This window comes from Budorcas taxicolor, chromosome 19 (genome assembly GCF_023091745.1).
Source record: "Budorcas taxicolor isolate Tak-1 chromosome 19, Takin1.1, whole genome shotgun sequence".
Classification (NCBI taxonomy): Eukaryota; Metazoa; Chordata; class Mammalia; order Artiodactyla; family Bovidae; genus Budorcas; species Budorcas taxicolor.
In genome coordinates, this window is record NC_068928.1 from 34072580 (window position 1) to 34089796 (window position 17217).

Sequence of the window (17217 nt, forward strand, 5' to 3'; positions counted from 1 at the left end):
AGATGGCGCAGAATTTTAAAATTCCGTGGGATGCGTGTTTTAAGGATCATCTTTTCTTCCATCGTTTTGTTCTCCTTAATTCACTTTCTATTAATTCCTTCCTAAAAGCTTTGAGGAGTATTTCCTTTGTTCCTCAGGTGCTGTGAGGGTCATCTTATTCTGGTTACACTTGGCTTCTGAGGGCAAAATATGAAAGGATAAGTGTCTCTTCTCTTTGCTCAGTTATTGCTCAGATCAGAGCAGATGTTAAACTGCAGTGTCCCCATTCCTGTTTTCTTCTTGTCAGGTTTACAACATCATTAAGAAGGAGAGTAACCGGCAGAGGGTTGGACTGGAGCTGATCGCCTCCGAGAACTTTGCCAGCCGGGCTGTTCTGGAGGCCCTAGGCTCTTGCCTGAACAACAAGTACTCTGAGGGGTACCCAGGCCAGAGGTATGTGAGTGTCATCCAGGCCAGCCTCCCAGGAAGGGAGTGGACATTTCAGAAAACAGCCAGGTTCTCAATGGCAGGGCTTCCTGTCTCCTCCTCTCTTAACGATTCCTAGCGGGTGGTGGCACCGCTGTTCTGGGGGCAAGATACTTGGGGTCACTTGCACAGTCCCCCTGGGCCTTTCTAGAATAACAACCAGGCCCGAAGGAGCAGCTGCTGGCTGCAGCTGAGCCTCCAGAGGAAGGTTGTGTGAGCAGGGACCCCAAGATGAGACTGACCCACCACACTGGAAACTGGGTCAGTGTTTTAAATGCTGGGTTTACCTACAAGAGATTTCAGTCAGCTTCTCCTCTTGAGAACCAGGAGAAGTCATATTCATTTGTGTTTCTTACAGTTGTCATCAGGCAGAGATGGTGATGACAGAATTTAACACGTGGTTTTTGCAAAATTGCAAAACTTGTGTCCCAGAGGATATAGAAAAGGGAGGGTCACCTGCCATTCTACACTGATTAGAGGGTCATAATTTTTGGACCCCCACACCCATCCCCCTGGAAGGGGGTTGTAGGATCACATGCCCTCCTGAACCTTGTCCTGTTCACAAATTGAGTCCTTCACAATAAACCAGGGATCATGAGTGAGGCGCTTTCCTGAGTCTTCAGTTTTTCAAGTGAATTACTGGAACTGAGGGGGTCATTTGTAGCCAACTGGGGCAGCAATGCTGGTGGCCCAGTGACCAGGGACTTGCCTTTGGCATCTGAAGTGAGGGGCAGTCTTGTGGGTCTGAGCCCTCAGCATGTCGGTCTGCACTGACTCTGGGTGGTCAGTATGGGAACCAGGTGGAATTGTGGGACACCCAGCTTGTGTTCAAACCCCAGGCTGCCTGGGGTCCCAGTGTTTCCAGTTGACCTTGGAGGAGATACTTTGGTGCCTCTTCCCAGAGATGTGGTGCTGCAGTCTTACTGCTTCTTGCTGGGACTGAGGGCATGGTGACCGTGGCACACCACCCCTGCCCCCAGCTCTGTTCCCACAACAACGGCAGGAGAGAGGGGCACCCATTTTCTGGCAGGTCAAGTCGACTTGAAGAGCATGGCTTCCGTCCCAGGCCAAAACTAGTCACAAATAATAAAAAAAACATAAGTGCATGATACATTGTGATATGCAATTATTAAACAAAAAATAAAATTTTATTAGAAATGCAAAGTAAATCCCCCAAAACCAGTAACTCCCTCTCCCAGCCCCTGGAAACCACTGTCCTGCTCCACATGCTATGAATTGATCCCTGGGCAGCTGGCACAGGCCATCACATGGCTGTGACAGTGTCCTCAGGGTTCATCCGAGTTGTGGGGTCAGACCTCCCCACGGATGGCGAGACACAGCCACCTGGGCCTGGTTCAGGGTGCGTGTTCTCACCCTTGCTCCTTCGTCCCACTAGGAGCCTGGCCTCTGTCCTGCATGCAGAAGTGGCGCCAGTGGGCCTATACCTCCCGCCTTCCTCCACAGGTACTATGGTGGGACGGAGTTCATCGATGAGCTAGAGGTCCTCTGTCAGAAGCGAGCGCTGCAGGTCTATGGCCTGGACCCCGAGTGCTGGGGGGTTAACGTCCAGCCTTACTCAGGTAATGGCCAGGTCCAGAAAGGCCTAGGTGGTCCCCTTCCTGCCAGCGTCCTGGGGCTCCCTGAAAAGGGGAGTATAAGCAGGACACCCTGCCAGATGGGGGAGATGAGGTCCCCCATCACCCTCAACTGCCTACTGCACGCATGCCTCCTGGGTACCCCACCCCTATCTCTGAATGTCCCTGCCACTTACTCAGGGGCACCTGGGTCCAGGAGAGGGCATGGCAGCAGCCAGGCTGTTGCGGCCACTTGTGATCAATGGCCTTGTGGGCAGGAGTAATTGTGCCTCTCGGGTCTGTCCACTCCAGGCTCCCCAGCAAATTTCGCAGTGTACACGGCCCTGGTGGAGCCCCATGGCCGCATCATGGGCCTGGACCTGCCGGATGGGGGCCACCTGACCCATGGGTTCATGACTGATAAGAAGAAGATTTCTGCCACGTCCATCTTTTTTGAATCTATGCCTTACAAGGTACGGGTGTGTGTGTCTCCATTCTGTGGCTTGATTCTCAAAGCTTCCTCACTGGCCGTGCCTGTAGGGATAAGGAGCTTCATTTCCAAGGCACCTCAGGAAGTCTCGTCATCACTGTCTCTCATCTCCCTGCTCTGGGGACCCTTGGATGTTCATGGCTCGCTGGAACCCCCCAGGGCATCCTGTCCGAGAGTGATGTACCTAACTGTTTTAAACACTTGTGCCTGTCTTGCCCTCGAGTCCTGGTCAGGGGTGAGGGCTGCAGAGGGGTCTAGGCAAGGGGAGGGAGTCCTCTTACCCTCAACAGATGGGTGTGCTCTGGCCCGTGTGGAGTGGCCCGTGTGGCTGGAGGGAGCAGCGTGAGCCTGGTCTCCGTGACATCCACAGGTGAATCCCGATACCGGCTACATCAACTACGACCAGCTGGAGGAGAACGCCCGCCTCTTCCACCCGAGGCTGATCATTGCAGGTGAGAGCGGGGCAGGGCCCCAGCCCCCACATGGGAGGTGTGCTCTTCCACCACATGCTGGTCCCTGCAGGCTCTGCTGTGCAGCCAGGCTGCTCGGGTCTGAGTATCTCCGTCTCTCTCGGGGCTGTTAGTATTGCCCTGCTTTCCAGAAGCATCTGGACACACTGGCCCCTGTCGAGCTGGAGTGGTAACAGTGGGGAACCTGTCCCCCCGACCCTGTGACACAGGAGCAGAGGGCAGGGTTGCCTTTGGCACAGATGGGATTTCTCGAACCTTAGAGGGAGCAGCCCTGGCTTTCAGGCAGGCACCCCAGGTGGGCAGGGTCGGGGCTCTGCTCTGCACTGGAGCTGACTGCCAGTCAAGGTCTCTCCAAGGGTGACTGCACATCACCCTTGCCATCTCAGGGACTAGCTGCTACTCCCGGAACCTGGACTACGCTCGGCTGCGCAAGATCGCTGACGACAACGGGGCGTACCTCATGGCTGACATGGCACATATCAGCGGGCTGGTGGCGGCCGGCGTGGTGCCTTCCCCCTTCGAGCACTGCCACGTGGTGTCCACCACCACCCACAAGACCCTGCGGGGCTGCCGCGCCGGCATGGTCTTCTACAGGAAGGGTGCGCTTATCCCTGGGGGGTGTCAGGGTCCCGTGAAGAGCAGGGGGCGAGAGCACAGCAGTCCAGGTCATGGGGCAGGAGGGTGGGGAGGGGTCTGGATGATGGAGCCTTTGTTTGGGGTTTCCGTTCCCGAGATGCCAGATGAGGGTCCCACGGTCCTTCAGCCCTTGATGGTACCAGTGACTAAGCTCCATCAACAGAGACAACCCCCTCTGGGGACCGAGTCTTTTTGACCCCTGCAAGACCCCCTTTCCCAGCCCCTGGGTAGGGCTGGACACACCATTGCCCACTGGGCCTCCAGGGCCCTGCTGCTCCTTGGAGGCCCCTCCCCAGCTGCTTTAAGCGTTCCAAGGCCAGCAGCCTTTCCCACCCACCTGGGAGACATTTGTTTTCCCTGCTGTATGTTGGTGATGTTTGACTGACGCAGTCGCAGAGCAGGGCCTGGCTCTGCCTCAGAAGCGCTGTGTGGTCTTGGGCTAGTTGTGCAGCTCCTCTGTGCCTTGTTTCCTCACCTCCAGATCATCGCAATAGCGCCTGTCCCTTGGGATGGCTGTTGTGAGGATTAAATGAATGAGTTTAGGGAAGCTGCTCAGAGCAGCTCCCGGCTCACAAGAAGCTCAGTGGAGATGCTGGCAGCTCCCATCCCTGATCCTTAACTTTTCTCAGAAAGGAAGCTTCTGAGATGAGTGAGCCCCATCTCCAGAGGCATTATCTTAGACGGCTCTTTGAGAAACTGCCCAAGGTGTACTCCTTGTTCCTGTCTTGATGAAGGGACATTTTCATCCTTCCTTTAATCTCTAAAGCTTGGTTCCCCCTCCCCTAACCCCTCAGGAGCAAGCACCCTCCCTGGTCCGTAGTGTCAGCTCCAGGAGTGGGGGATGAGCCGGGTCTGTGTCCAGGCAGGGAGAAGACAGAGGGGACGGCCTGTCCCATGTCCCATGTTGTCCTTCATCCAGGAGTGCACAGTGTGGACCCCAAGACAGGCAAAGAGACTCGCTACAACCTGGAGTCGCTCATCAACTCTGCTGTGTTCCCAGGCCTGCAAGGGGGACCTCACAACCACGCCATTGCTGGTAACGCACCCTACCCCATGGCTTCCCTGCTCTTACCCCCCCGCAGCCTGATCCCCACCTTGCTCACGACCCCACCCAACCCCAGGCAGAAGCAGTTCTCTGGTGGTACACAAGCCTTAGAGAATCTGTGATGACCTCAGAGTTACTTCTCCATCTCTGGAGAAAAGCAGTTGGTGGAAGAGCTGGGGTCAAGGTGTCACTTCCCTTTCAACCCGTGTTTGCAAGGAGGGATGTGGAGGAAGCAGTGAAGGGCGAGTTTTAGGTTTTGGGCTGGGCGGGTTGGCTCCCTTTACACCCCCAGCTCAGCGCCCAGGTGCCCCAGCTCTGAGATGGTGGAGTGCCCATCCACTGGCCACTCTAGCCCTTTCCACATGCTGACTGGAGGCTCATGTGCCAGGACTCGGGAAGGTAGCTTGCATCCTCCTCCATCTTCGGTGCCCCTTTAAGCAGCCCTTGGGATGGAACAAATCCAGAGGAGCCTGGTGGATTGGCCACTCCTCTCCCCACCTCTGCTCTGAAAGCTGCCTCACTTCACATCAAAGCAGTGGCAGCTAAGTGAAGCATGTCCCACATCCACCTTGCTGGGGACAGGGAGCAGCTCTCCCGTGGCGATCTTAGCCTGGAACTTCATGCTGGACAGGGGCTGCCTGAAAAACTCTTGCTCAGAGAGGTCTGGAGAGCCAGCCAGGGAACGGCAGGGTTAAAATGGGATCATTCGGGAGGAGGTGTAACCCTGCCTTGGTGACACTGAGAAGCTTGGATGCCCGAGTGGAAACAGGTGTTTCTTTGACTCACGGTCTGCCTTTCATCTTCTGCCAGGGGTCGCGGTTGCTCTGAAGCAGGCCATGACTCCGGAGTTCAGAGCCTACCAGCGCCAGGTTGTGGCCAACTGCAGGGCTCTGGCTGAGGCCTTGATGGGACTGGGCTACAGAGTGGTCACAGGTACAGCAGGAAGTGAGCCCATGGGGTGGCCCTGCTCCTCATCCCATCTCCGTCAGGGTGTGGCAGTAGGTCGTGGCCTGGGCAGGTGGCCACAGCTCTGGGGTGACTCAGGTTTCCCAGCTCTGGACACATGACCTCTAGATTCGAACCTTGAAACAGCCTTGCGAATCACCGGTCTTGTTTTACAAATGGGCATCTGAGGTTCCTAAAGCCACATGACTGCTGGAGTTGGGGGCAGTGAGGGTAGGGTTGGGAGGATGGGTCGAGGGCCAAGGGTCAGCTTAGGCCATGAGCATCTTTGAAGTCAGTGCCTGGGGATTAAGCAGGGTTCATTCACAGTGAAGATCAGGTGCTTGAGATGCCTGGGAGGCCAGGGGCTGTTCCAGAAAGTTCTTCCATACCCTTACCTACACCACTTTGAAGATATAATCACCTTGGCAGGATTAGGGGTAAAGCACCTGACATGCCAGTTACCCTGGCACCTCCATCGCCTCCTGCCTGCTGCCCTGAGGCCCCTTAGAGGGAGCCTTGAAGATGGATCTAGAGACAAGTGGGAAATTCCCAAGGTGGGTCGTCACCCCGACAGGCTTCCAGGAGCTGGTGGGTTGGGATGCAGCCATGGGCCATCTGGGCTGGCCATATGCCCTCAGCCCCCTCTGCATCCTCAGGTTCCCTTTCTAAACTACTCAGTGCTTCATCTCAAACCCTGAGGCCCTGGGTCTTTAGCAGGTGATGACAGCCCTGCAGGACACGTGGTGGGGTCACCTTCCTGACCTCACCTGCTGTAATCCCCTTGCACCCTGCCACTTCTTTGGAAGAGGGATCCCTGTGCTCAGCACAGGATCACCTTCCATGTCTCCCACCTGGTTTCCAGGGGGTTCTGACAACCACTTGATCCTCGTGGACCTCCGCTCCAAAGGCACAGATGGCGGCAGGGCAGAGAAGGTGCTGGAAGCCTGCTCCATCGCCTGCAACAAGAATACCTGCCCAGGTGAGCATCCTTGGTCCTCTCCTGTCTGGACCTCTTGGGACTGATGGTGACTTGCTCTGGGGACAAGATGTGCTGTGTGGGACAGGAGCCAGGCTCCCCCCCCCCCCACTCCACCCCACCTGCCCCCTCTGATGAGACACTGACTCTGCCCAGCATAGAGCAGGAGAGGGTGCGGGAGGCGGGGGCCCTCTGGAAAACTGGATTTCTCAGCGGCTCATGAATAAGATGTGGGAGATGCATCTCAGATACAGACATGAACGCCTGGTGTCAGGAGCAAGGACCATGTCCAGGAGGTCACTTCCTTGTATTTAAAGTAGTGCAGCTGACACCTGGCTCCACGTCCTGGCTTCTGCCTTCCGCTCTGGCCCCCTTGAGCTGTGTCCGCTTGAGCTGGTATCTTCAGGCCCATTCCTTTTGCCCATGCATCCCTTTTTGGTTCAGTGGGATCAGTGGGGGACAGAGCCCGTTTATCTTGAAGGTGACAAAAGCGCACTACGGCCCAGTGGGCTGCGCCTGGGGACCCCAGCACTGACCTCCCGAGGGCTCTTGGAAGAAGATTTCCGAAAGGTTGCCCATTTCATTCACAGAGGTGAGGGGAGGCATGGCTACTGGCCACGTCGGGCTGTGAGATGGGGTGGGGAGGACTGCTCTGCGTCAGGGCCGGTGATGGGCCAGGGGACAGAGCCTCGCCCAGCAAAATACGTGGGCAGAGAGGGTGGCAGGCGTGGGTGGGAGGCACACTGGGGCCTGAACAGCAGAGCAGTTGGCTGGCCGCTGGGCACGTGGGCAGTGGTGTCTCTCGCTGGCACAGGCATAGAGCTGACCCTGCAGATCCAGGACGCTGTAGGGGTGAAGGCCACCCTGAAGGAGTTCATGGAGAAGCTGGCAGGGGCTGAGGAGCACCAGCGGGCCGTGAAGGCCCTCAGAGCAGAGGTGGAGAGCTTCGCCACCCTATTCCCTCTGCCTGGCCTGCCTGGCTTCTAGAGGAGCGCCTGCCTGCCCAGGGACCCAGCGCCCTGCGGGCCCCACACAGGCCCTCCCAGAGGCCTCTTTTCAGAATTTGGTACCTTTTTTACCTTCTTCACAAATCAACATTTAAAGCTTCTGGGACAAGTTATGAAGGAGTATAAATCTGAACCTCACTTTCTTGCAGCTGCAAATAGTTATCATGGGAAAATGGAATACAATTTAGCCATTCCACCTTAATTATCCAGATGAGTGTGGGCACAGCTGCTGGGAAGACACTGGGACCTTTACCCCCCTCTTGATCCCCTGGGCTTCCTGACACTGCGACAAACAGAAGCACTGAGCTGCAGCTGGGAGAAGCTGCTATGACGCCAGACAAGGGCTCAGCTCTGATGTGGGCAAGGTGGGAGCATCCTGGCCTGTGCTTTCAACCAGAATCCCAAGTCAGGTGATTTTGTTCGGGTGCCACCCAGCTAGGTGGGAGTCTGGCTCTCGCACCTGGGGAGGCGGGGGACGTGTGTGGTTTCCTCTCCCAGTCTGGAACGGGCAAGGTCCAGACGACCATCTCCCTCCCCTGATCAGGAAACCAGAGGTCACCTTCCCAGAGAAACTTTATTTTCCACAAATCTCAAGTGCAAAACATAGATGACCATTTTTAATAAGCACAGTCAATTTTTAACCACAGGAATTATAGTTTTAAAAAATACAACCAATTTTTATATTTCAAAAATATCTCAACTCAAATAAATTAATTTCTTAAAAAGTACACTTTTCATACTATTTGTTTGGCATGACTGGTTAAACTGATGCAGCCACACTGAGAGCTGTGGGCACACACATGTGCAGTGCGCTCGCACCCTGCAGTGCCCACAGCTCACCGGGGGGACCCACGCTCACATATGACAAGGAACATGCAATGATAGAATAGCCGTTAAAAAAGTGACAAATGCGACTTTGTCATGCCCTCTGCTTCTCACTGTGGCCTGAACGCAGCGTGGGTGGGGGCTCCAGCGTAGTGGGCAGGGCAGCCGCCACCTCTGGAGGCTATGGGGTTGTCACACTGCCCAGCCTGAGACAAAGGCGCGTCCCCAGGCTGCCGCACGCCCACCCCACACGCCTGCTCCCTCCTCCCCACAGCAGTGGTAACCAAACCTCCTCAGGTAGGGCCAGTGTGCTCAAACCCTAGCTGAAGCTGGTTTTCCTTCTGGGCAGAAGTAGAGATTTGATGCTTTTCCTTTTTGCAGTCTGTTAATGCCGTGTCTCTTAAAAATTCCAGTTTTAGCAGTTTCTATCACAACACTGGGGAAAAGCCAGAAAGCCAGCTGGTCTGCTTCACAACACGAGCCAAGGCACTTTCTCAAGCCTCCAGGGAGATGGGAAAGGCTGTCCACTAGCCGAGGGCTCCTATCTGTGTGGAGACCACGTGGCAGCGGCAGCATCATGGACTGAGTGGAGAAGCTGGCCAGGCAGGCGACATAAGGCTGGGGACGGGGCGGCAAGCTGCGTGCAGGGTCATCTGGACTGCTTGGCCTCCGGGGATGTGTCACAAGCTGCAGCAGCGCTGGCACTTAGGGGAGAATCTATCAGCCTTCCTGTGACTTGTCACTAGTTTGGGGGTGAAATTTACAATCTCTGCACATGGTAACTGACCTAAAACAAGATGTTAAGAACCAACTGGGAAATGACCCGGGATCAGATTCTACTGAAGGAGCAAGACCCCCAGGGGCTATAAAAGGGTTCGGCGGGTGTGGAGCTTCTGGAAATCTCTTAACTGCCAGCTTGAGCAGGTTCTTCATAACCTGGACTGCTTTAACAAGGTGGGGACTGGGGGGGCGCAGTGTATGTAACAGACTGGAAGTGAAGGTGAAACCAACCTCAAGGTTTCAGTGCCTGGGCCTCCAAGGTGGCACCAGGACTGAAGAAGGAGTGCTGACACCCTGATTTCCTAAGTGTCTTGGTGTTTGAACACTTATTACAGGGCAAACAAGATGAGCTGCTGCACAGGCTACCGCTGCTCAGACTGCGGGTGCGTCTGACACTGCGCAAGTTCCGGAACTATGGCAGGAGAGGGAGGGCCTGGTTCCCAATCGAGATCCTCTAGAGAGAAACATACTTGCTATCAAGGCAGCCTGTGAAACAGCCACACTGCAGTGCTGGCTTTTAACCAAAATTTAAATGTTGGAGTTCAACCACTAGTTAGCAAAGGCTACTTCTCAGTGAAGACACAGCTCAAGGGACTGGCTCCCGGGTGCCCACTCTGTGGCTGCCCCATGGCCAGGCCTGCTCTACACCAGCCAGGCTTGCCCTCCACACCCTGGGGGTCTCCTGACCACTTAAGGTGTAGCTTCTGCACAAATACTCTCCAGAATTGGACTTTTGCTTCAGGGAGGCCAGTGTGACTGACCTGCTGCCCCTCCCAGCTTCCCAAGTAAGAGATGTGAACTGCTGAGTCTGTGCTGATGGCCCAGGAACAAAACAGGTGGGCCAGTGATCACTTTGTATCCGGTCACTGGGGACCCATGGCCCGCCAATCTTCCCTGGATGTAAGGTGTCACAAAAGCTCGTGTCCCAGGAGGCCCAAGTAGATACAATCAGCCACCTACCTGGAAACAAAGTAGCCTCAGAACAGGAGGAGGGGGAGCGGGTAGTCAGCCTTCCTGCCTGCGCCCACACTGCACGTTTAAAAGCTGCCGGGCCATCCCCGGAGACACCTCTGGGGGAACACAGGTGACAGCACAGGTACACAGAGCCAAGAAAACAAGGCAACACAATGCCCCCGAGGGGCCTCAGTCACAGCCCTCCAGCAGGAATGGAGACCCTGAGCAGAAGCCCAGGCAGGGAGAAGCCACGGGACTGAGGCGACACGGAGCCAACACCACGGATGCTGCCCCAGCAGACTTGCACACACACGCTCAGGAGCAACCACCGTGGCTGGTTCAGCTGTGTTTATCACAATGTGGGGAAACGTAAAGCAGTAACACCAAGAGTTCTCTCTACTTCAGGAAAAACGGCATAAGGAAAAAAGGTACGAAAGTCTCAAGATTGCAAAAACCATCCATCTATATACATCAGGGGTAACTGTCAGAGCCTCGGGGGTCCTGGTGGGTGAAGGTGTGGGGGACTCAGCGGGGGGTTGGGGGGTGGTGCAGCAGAGCAAGCTGCCGTAAGGTGCCCATGCTCCAGGCCAGCACGGGCCCTGAGGCAGATCACTGAGACTGCCACACAGCCTTCCTGGAGACCCCAGCCTAGTGGCTGGTTGAGTGGGACCCAGCGGCCGCCAGGCCTGCGACACCCCACGAGGTAGTGAAGTGGTTGCAAAGGTTTGCTGTGGGTGTGAGGCCTGGGGTGACCTCTGCCAACTGAGCTTCAGCCTGTCGGCAGACCCTTTGAAAAAACAGTAGAATCACCTGGCCAGGGAAGGGTGGACAGGGCTGGTTCTTTCTTGAGGAACCCCGTGGCCTTGTCTCCAGGGCTCCCCACCCTCAAGAACAGATCTGAAAATGGGGTGCCAGTGACTCCGCTCACTCCTGCTGAGCTGGGGAGCCCAGAGACAGGCGCCTCCATGCCTGGTCAGGAGGTGAGGCCTGGGCAGGGTGCCTTCAGGGGCCTCCCTGAGTAGGCAGCTCCACGAAGCCGAGTGAAGGGCCTCATCCTGCTTCCCACTGTGTCCTCCAGGCAACAGCTGCCCCCCTGATCTTGCCTGTGTGAGTGTCCAGAGAAGCTGCCCGCAACCAGCGTGGTCCTCCACATGGGCTCTGCCCCGCTGCCCTAATCCACCACCGAGACTCTTCTGTCCCAGCCTCTGGGCCCGACCCCAACCACTCTCCTCCAAGCAACGCTGCCAGAGGGCCAGGCCCTCCACCCTTGCCCAGAGGCACCTGGGAACCATGGCTGCTGCCTTGGTGTCCTTCCCGCTGACAACAGCAGGAGTCTGAACAGCTCAGAGGACCGCTCAGTCACGCCAGCCCCTCCCCAACCCTGGGTCACAGGTCTCAGTCACCAAGGTGGGCTGGACTCAGATCTTGTACAGAAAGCTGGGCACGTAGTCGAACCTGAGGGCAGGCTGGCTGGTCCCACGTGGCTCCTGCGTGTAGTGCAGCCGCAGCAGCTCCGCCAGGTACCGCACCACCTTGACATCCTCGTGCACTAGCCCCAGCGTCAGCTGCAGGAAGCTGGCCTGGCGGCTGGCAGCCAGCTCTGGGGCCTCGCCACCGTGCGTGGGCAGGTGCAGGTGATGGCAGAAGGTGTAGAGGAAGGCCTTGGCACACAGCTGTGCGAGCATGCTCTGCACGTGCAGCAAGTAGGTGCTGCCCCGCCGGATGTGTGTGCGGTGGTCTGCCAGCCGCGGCACCAGGGTGCCCCTGTACAGTGGGCAGCGCAAGGTCTTCCGGTCCAGGTCAAGGATGCTCGTGTAGCGGCTGTAGCGGCTCAGGGCGTGCAGGGCACCGGCACTGGAGGGGGATGCCACCCTGAAACACACAGATCAAGGTCAGGGAGCAGAAGCTGGGGTGGGGCCCCCTCTCAAGAGGCCGGCCCCGGCCAGCCCCACTTGCTGGTGCTCTCTGGAAGGCAAATGTGGTCACGACGATCTTCACAGCTCCTCAGCCCTCACAATGGAGGTCAAATCCTAGTGTGGCCCATGAAGCTCTGATGACCCGCTTTCTGCTGGTCTCTGAGGCCCAGCTGTTACTTCCCTGGGGACTCCCCTGCAGCCATGCCAAGCTTCCTGCTGTGCTTGGCTTATGACAACTCAAACCTCACCCAGCCTCCCTGACCCCCGTGTGCACACATTTCTTCCTCTGTGACCTGGTCAAGTTCCTTCACTTCTGAGCCTTGTCTGTGAGGCAGATGCTGGTCCTAGCTACTGGGTCACCTCAGAGGCCAAGTCCGGGGTGCTCAGGACAGTGCCTGGCTCTTACCCCCAGCCTGGTGCTGACCAGCGTGGTGCCAGGAGCTTCTGAAGACTTGGATCTGTAACTCATGTGCCACCCTGCATGTCAGAGGCGGGAAGGTGGGGGGGGTTCGGTCAGTGAGGGAAGGAGTGCCAGGGGAGGGAGGGTAGGGACTGTCCTGGGTCCAGCTCTCAGATTCCAGACTGACTTAGCACATGGGACCAAGCCCAGTGGACACACAGAGGCACCCTCTGCTTGGACCCTCTAGCACTGACCCTCAGGGGCCTCGATCTGCCTCCTATCTCAGTGTCCAACCTGCCTGCCGGCCTGGCTCACCACCCACCTCAGCTCTAAGCACCCCTGGGGCCAGGGTTCAACATGCATCCCAGGGGGCAGCCCTTTCCTGCTCTGAAGGGCAGCTGCAGGACCCCCGGCCCTAGCCTTGGTTCATCCCCTAAGAGTGCCCCCCACCTCATCGCTGCTCACTGCCTGGGACACCTTTAGAGAAGCCGCAGCAAGGCCAGTCCCCACTCTCCTCCTGGTCTTTCGGTCAACCCTCCAGCGACAGGTGCCCTGGAGGGCAAGGCCCCCAGCCTGTCCACTGTGGCTCACACCCAAGCAGGACCCTCTGGGGGCACATGTCCCAATTCTCAAGCCCTGTGCACTCAGGAACTCTGGGAGGGAGGGCTCACGGCACGAGTCATCAGACAACTTCCAAGGTCTCAGCTGTCACTGTTGACGAGCCTCCCACTTTCCTGGAGGGACCCTCCATGGCTACAAGGCCACGGACCAGGGCCTGGCTCCGCCCCTGCTGCCCAGCCTACCTTCCTCAGGGCAGGTGTTCACCCCATGGGGACATCAGAGCAGCAGACAGGGATCAGACGCAATTGGCCCAACACCCAGCCCACGGAGAGGTCACAGCTGGGGTGGGAGCAGGGCAGCCTGTCACAGGGACGCCCCACTGTGGACACATTTGTAATCCAGCCTTGGGCACAGTGGCTGCCACTTAACAGCCTCAGTAAACATCTGGCAAATGACTGCTCAGTGACACAACCCTCCTATTTCCCCAAAAGGGAGGAGGGCCCTGCCTGGGTGCCCACTGCAAGGGAGCAACTCAAGCATACCCTTCTCTATGGTCCAGGGACTGGACTCCAGCTATCACCCCTCTCAATGCCCGCATGTCGCAGGTGAGCAAAGGCAGGTGTGGGTAGAGGAGCAAGGAGGCGGAGGCTGAGCCCAGAGCACACTCAAGGGCAGGAGTCTCTCAAGCCAGACAAACAGAGTGGAAAACCCCAAAAGGAACTGCTAAAGCACAAGGGAGTGAAGTGGAGACAGAAAGCTTTCAAGAGGCGGAGGAATCAGCTCCCGCAGCCGACAGGACAGTGGAGGGGGAGCCAGGAAGGCTGCCTCTCCCAGCACCGCTACTCTCCTAAGACCCAGACCTCGCCTCAGTCATTTACACCAGAGTGTGAACTAGAGACTCAGCAGGGACCTGAGATCCAGAAGTCCAGTCATTCCCAAACCTTGCTGCAAACCACGCAACTCCACTTCATACCCCAAGCCAACCTGATCAGAATCTCTGCAAGTGGGGCCAAGGAGCCTGGGATTCTAGAAAATGCTCCCAACAGTTTTGATACAACAAGGTACAGACCAGGGTTGGGAACCACTTCGCAACTGAAGTCCCTTTGGAAAGGATCTGCCCAAAGTGACACAGTGAGTTGGTGTGGGGGCCCCCACAGGACCCATGAACCTCACCCCAAGGGATGGCCACCGGACACCTCATCTCTCATGGACAGGGCCCGTCCCACCCCGTGACCAGTTACCTCTGCAGGCCAATAAGCTTCCACTTCTGGAAGTCCGTGATGTGCAAAGGGGAGGAGAGCCAGTGCTTCACGGGTTTGCCATGGCGGCTGTAGCCAGGGACAAAGATGGAGAGTGCAGTCACCAGCTTCCTGACCATGGCCTCCTCTTCCCCCAGGACCACCAGCGTCCTCCCGCTGAGCAGGGAGTAGATGGCTGGGTGGGCAAATGGGTACTGGCGGATGAACTTTAAGGCGTTCTGGCCTGCCCTCTTCTTGTGCCTCTCGGAAGAGGGGCCAGCAGGAGGCATGGAGGAGGGAGTCCTGTCAGAGCTGGTGGAGGCTACGCTGCTCCCATAGCTGGTAGCGTCGGAGTGGTCATCTAGGCTGGTCTTACTGCCGTCTAGCCTGGTCAGCAGGTGGCTCGGGTCCAACTCGTAAGTAGGGAAGCCTTCACAACTATTGTCTCGAGAAGAAGGACTGGCATTTTCCACCGAGAAGTCCACGTGGAACCCTTGGTCCTTCTGCCGGTAGCGCTGTGGGGGAACACTCACGACCCCATCCTCATCGGAGTGTGTGTGGCCTGGGGTGGAGAGTGGCACCAGCAGAGCACCAGCTTCCCTCCCGATGCAGCAGGAGGCATCTGTCTGTAGCGAAGTGAGGCCTGAGCTGCCCTCCTCAGCCTCCCCCAGCTCTGGTGGGCTGATGCCTGCCTGGAAGTGGATGGCCCCCTGGCCACTCTCTATGTAGGACGCCTCCTCGTTAATGGCACTTGGATAGCTGGCCTTGAAGTCGTCGGGGATGAGGGCCTCAGAGGGGCAGGTGCTGAGGACTTCGATGCTGTCCCCGCTGATGGTCCTGTGGCTGACCGCCTTGCTCCGGACCACCTGGGGGCTCAAGGGCACTGTGAGGCTGGACTGGCTCTCAGACTTCGACAGCACAGAGGTGGGTTTCTCTGTGCCCAGAACCTCGATGCTCTCTCCGCTACTAACGCTCCCTTTCATGTCCATCTCCAGGTAGTCCAAGTTCTCCTGGGGGTCAAAACTGCTCGATGCCATCACCGCCGCTTCCCTTGATGCCTCATCCCCAAAGTCCTGCTCCATCTTGATGAGCACGGACTCCACGCTGGATTTGTAGGAGCCTACGCTGATTAACACTTGAGGAACCAAACAGTCTTCTGGAGACTCAGAAGGTGGCCCGTAGTGATGGGGCTTAGAGACTGTGCTCTCCTGTTTTTCAGCCGGTCTGTTGCCGACCTCCACCAAGTCTTCAAAAAGGAAGCTGGTGATGTGTTGCTGCTTCAGGAGTGCTCTGTCAATCTGACTGGTCAGGAGGTAACAAAGGTCCCCTCTGAACATGTGCTCAACATGGCGGAGCTGCGCCAGGGTCTGGGTGAAGTACTCAGTGTCACAGAGCTCCTCCAAGGTCTTGAGCTTCTTGTCGAAACACTTGGTGGACTTTGCTTTGATGAGTTTCGGGGTGTAGGAGGGTCTGCAGGCATAATGGTCGGTGTCAGCAGACTCTTCAGGGTCAGAGGTAGTGGCTGCCTGGCTGGGTGGATCCTGGGTGTGCTCCGATTCCCTAGGACACAAACTGGACCCCCTCAACTTGCGATGAGGGTATGAGCGGATCTGCCTCAGAAGGTCTTGATGTTCGATGATGGACTTCTCTACGCTGGCCAGTTCATTGGCCTTCTCGATGGCCTGAGATGAGTAAAAGCCTTTGTCGTTAGCTTTCTTCTGGATCTCTGTCTCCGTGTGTAGCACTGTCCTGGTGTAATCTAAATCTTTCAGTTTTTTTTCAAGTTCTCCAGCAAAAGCCTTTCTGTTGCCTGTCTTCAAGCACTCTGATGCTTTGGAAAATTCAGCTGAGAGCTCCTGGAACTGCTGCATAATTTTGTGCTGGTCTGCCGAGATATAAGCCATACAAAAGGGTCTCACAAAGCCGCGGGCCTCCAGGTCGTACAGGGTGAGATGGTGCACGTAGGCAAAGGCCCCTTCCTTGGAGTCTCCCAGCACTACCTTGGAGTCCTCCACGAAGTTCAGTTTGGGGTAGGCAGAGCCAGGAGGATGCCCCACGAAGGACGCCTGGTAATCCACAGACATGATCCGCAAAGAGAAGTAATTGAGATCAAAAGTACCAAAAACTTTGGTGTCATTGGGGATGGTCAGTAAGGGCTGGGGTCCCACCTGCTCAGAGAATTCGGAAATAAGGATGAAGTCCCGAGAGAACTTGGCCCCAGACAGTTTGGACCATGGATTGGCTCCTTGGCTGGCAAAGGGAAAAAGCGGCACCGAGTACTCCTCGGGCAGTGCTGGCTCATTGTAAGGCTCCTCCTCGTACTCGTCCTCTTTGGTGAAGGCCACCACGTCAGGGGCGCTGATCATATTTCCAGGTATATGGGAAGAACATGGAGAGGACGTAGCACAGATGCGGAGGCAGCCAACGCGGGGGAGCCAGGCCTCTGGAGGAGGAAGCAAAGTCCCTGCGGAGCAGTCTTCTTTGCGCCCTCAGGAGTCCGCGGCTGCCGGTCATAAACCGGAGGTTCGAGCTCCCGCAGCCCCTCAAAGGTGTGGCTCCTTCAAGGCTTCCGGAGGCCTCAGGAACTCCGCAGGTCAGGAAGACCCAGGAGACTGGTTGCCCTTCGCCTCCTCCCGCGACCGCGGCGGGCGCAGGGCACCCGCAGCGAGGTCACCGGCGCTCCCCCGAGCACACCGCCACGGCAACAGCCCCACCTCTGGACGGTTGCCCAGTGCGGGGCTACGGGCTGCCGCACGGACCAGCCAAGCGTGGCGACTCCCACGGCCCGAAAGCAGAAACCGTCACGGCTCCTCGGACGCCACAACCCGGATCCAGCTACCGCGGCGCCGCCATCTTGCTATCACATGACTCGAGCTGTCGTGCCGCGTGACCCGGAAGCGTCCGCGTCAACTTCCGAACCGGAGAGCTGCGTCTC

The 17217-nt window shown here is 57.2% G+C and overlaps 2 protein-coding genes across 5 annotated transcripts in view; one reads left to right on the forward strand and one right to left on the reverse strand.

The window, feature by feature from the left end:
• Positions 1–8271, forward strand: part of SHMT1 (serine hydroxymethyltransferase 1) — a 26756-nt gene extending 18485 nt beyond the window's left edge. For 2 of the 4 annotated variants that reach the window (XM_052657090.1, XM_052657091.1), the window contains exons 3-12: positions 287–432; positions 1930–2045; positions 2352–2512; positions 2900–2981; positions 3386–3598; positions 4555–4671; positions 5491–5613; positions 6488–6604; positions 7083–7193; positions 7416–8271. In XM_052657090.1, coding sequence (XP_052513050.1) covers positions 287–432; positions 1930–2045; positions 2352–2512; positions 2900–2981; positions 3386–3598; positions 4555–4671; positions 5491–5613; positions 6488–6604; positions 7083–7193; positions 7416–7588 — 1359 coding nt within the window. In that variant the 3' untranslated portion in view covers positions 7589–8271. The remainder of the gene's footprint in view (positions 1–286; positions 433–1929; positions 2046–2351; positions 2513–2899; positions 2982–3385; positions 3599–4554; positions 4672–5490; positions 5614–6487; positions 6605–7082; positions 7194–7415) is intronic. The other 2 variants (XR_008200995.1, XM_052657092.1) reach the window with 2 other exon arrangements.
• Positions 8191–17108, reverse strand: SMCR8 (SMCR8-C9orf72 complex subunit). The gene is made up of 2 exons (XM_052657089.1): positions 14286–17108; positions 8191–12039 (listed from the first exon to the last, which is right to left on the reverse strand). Exons 1-2 carry the CDS (start codon positions 16646–16648, stop codon positions 11586–11588), a joined length of 2817 nt encoding a protein of 938 aa, XP_052513049.1. The 5' UTR covers positions 16649–17108; the 3' UTR covers positions 8191–11585.
• Positions 17109–17217: the final 109 nt, after the last annotated feature.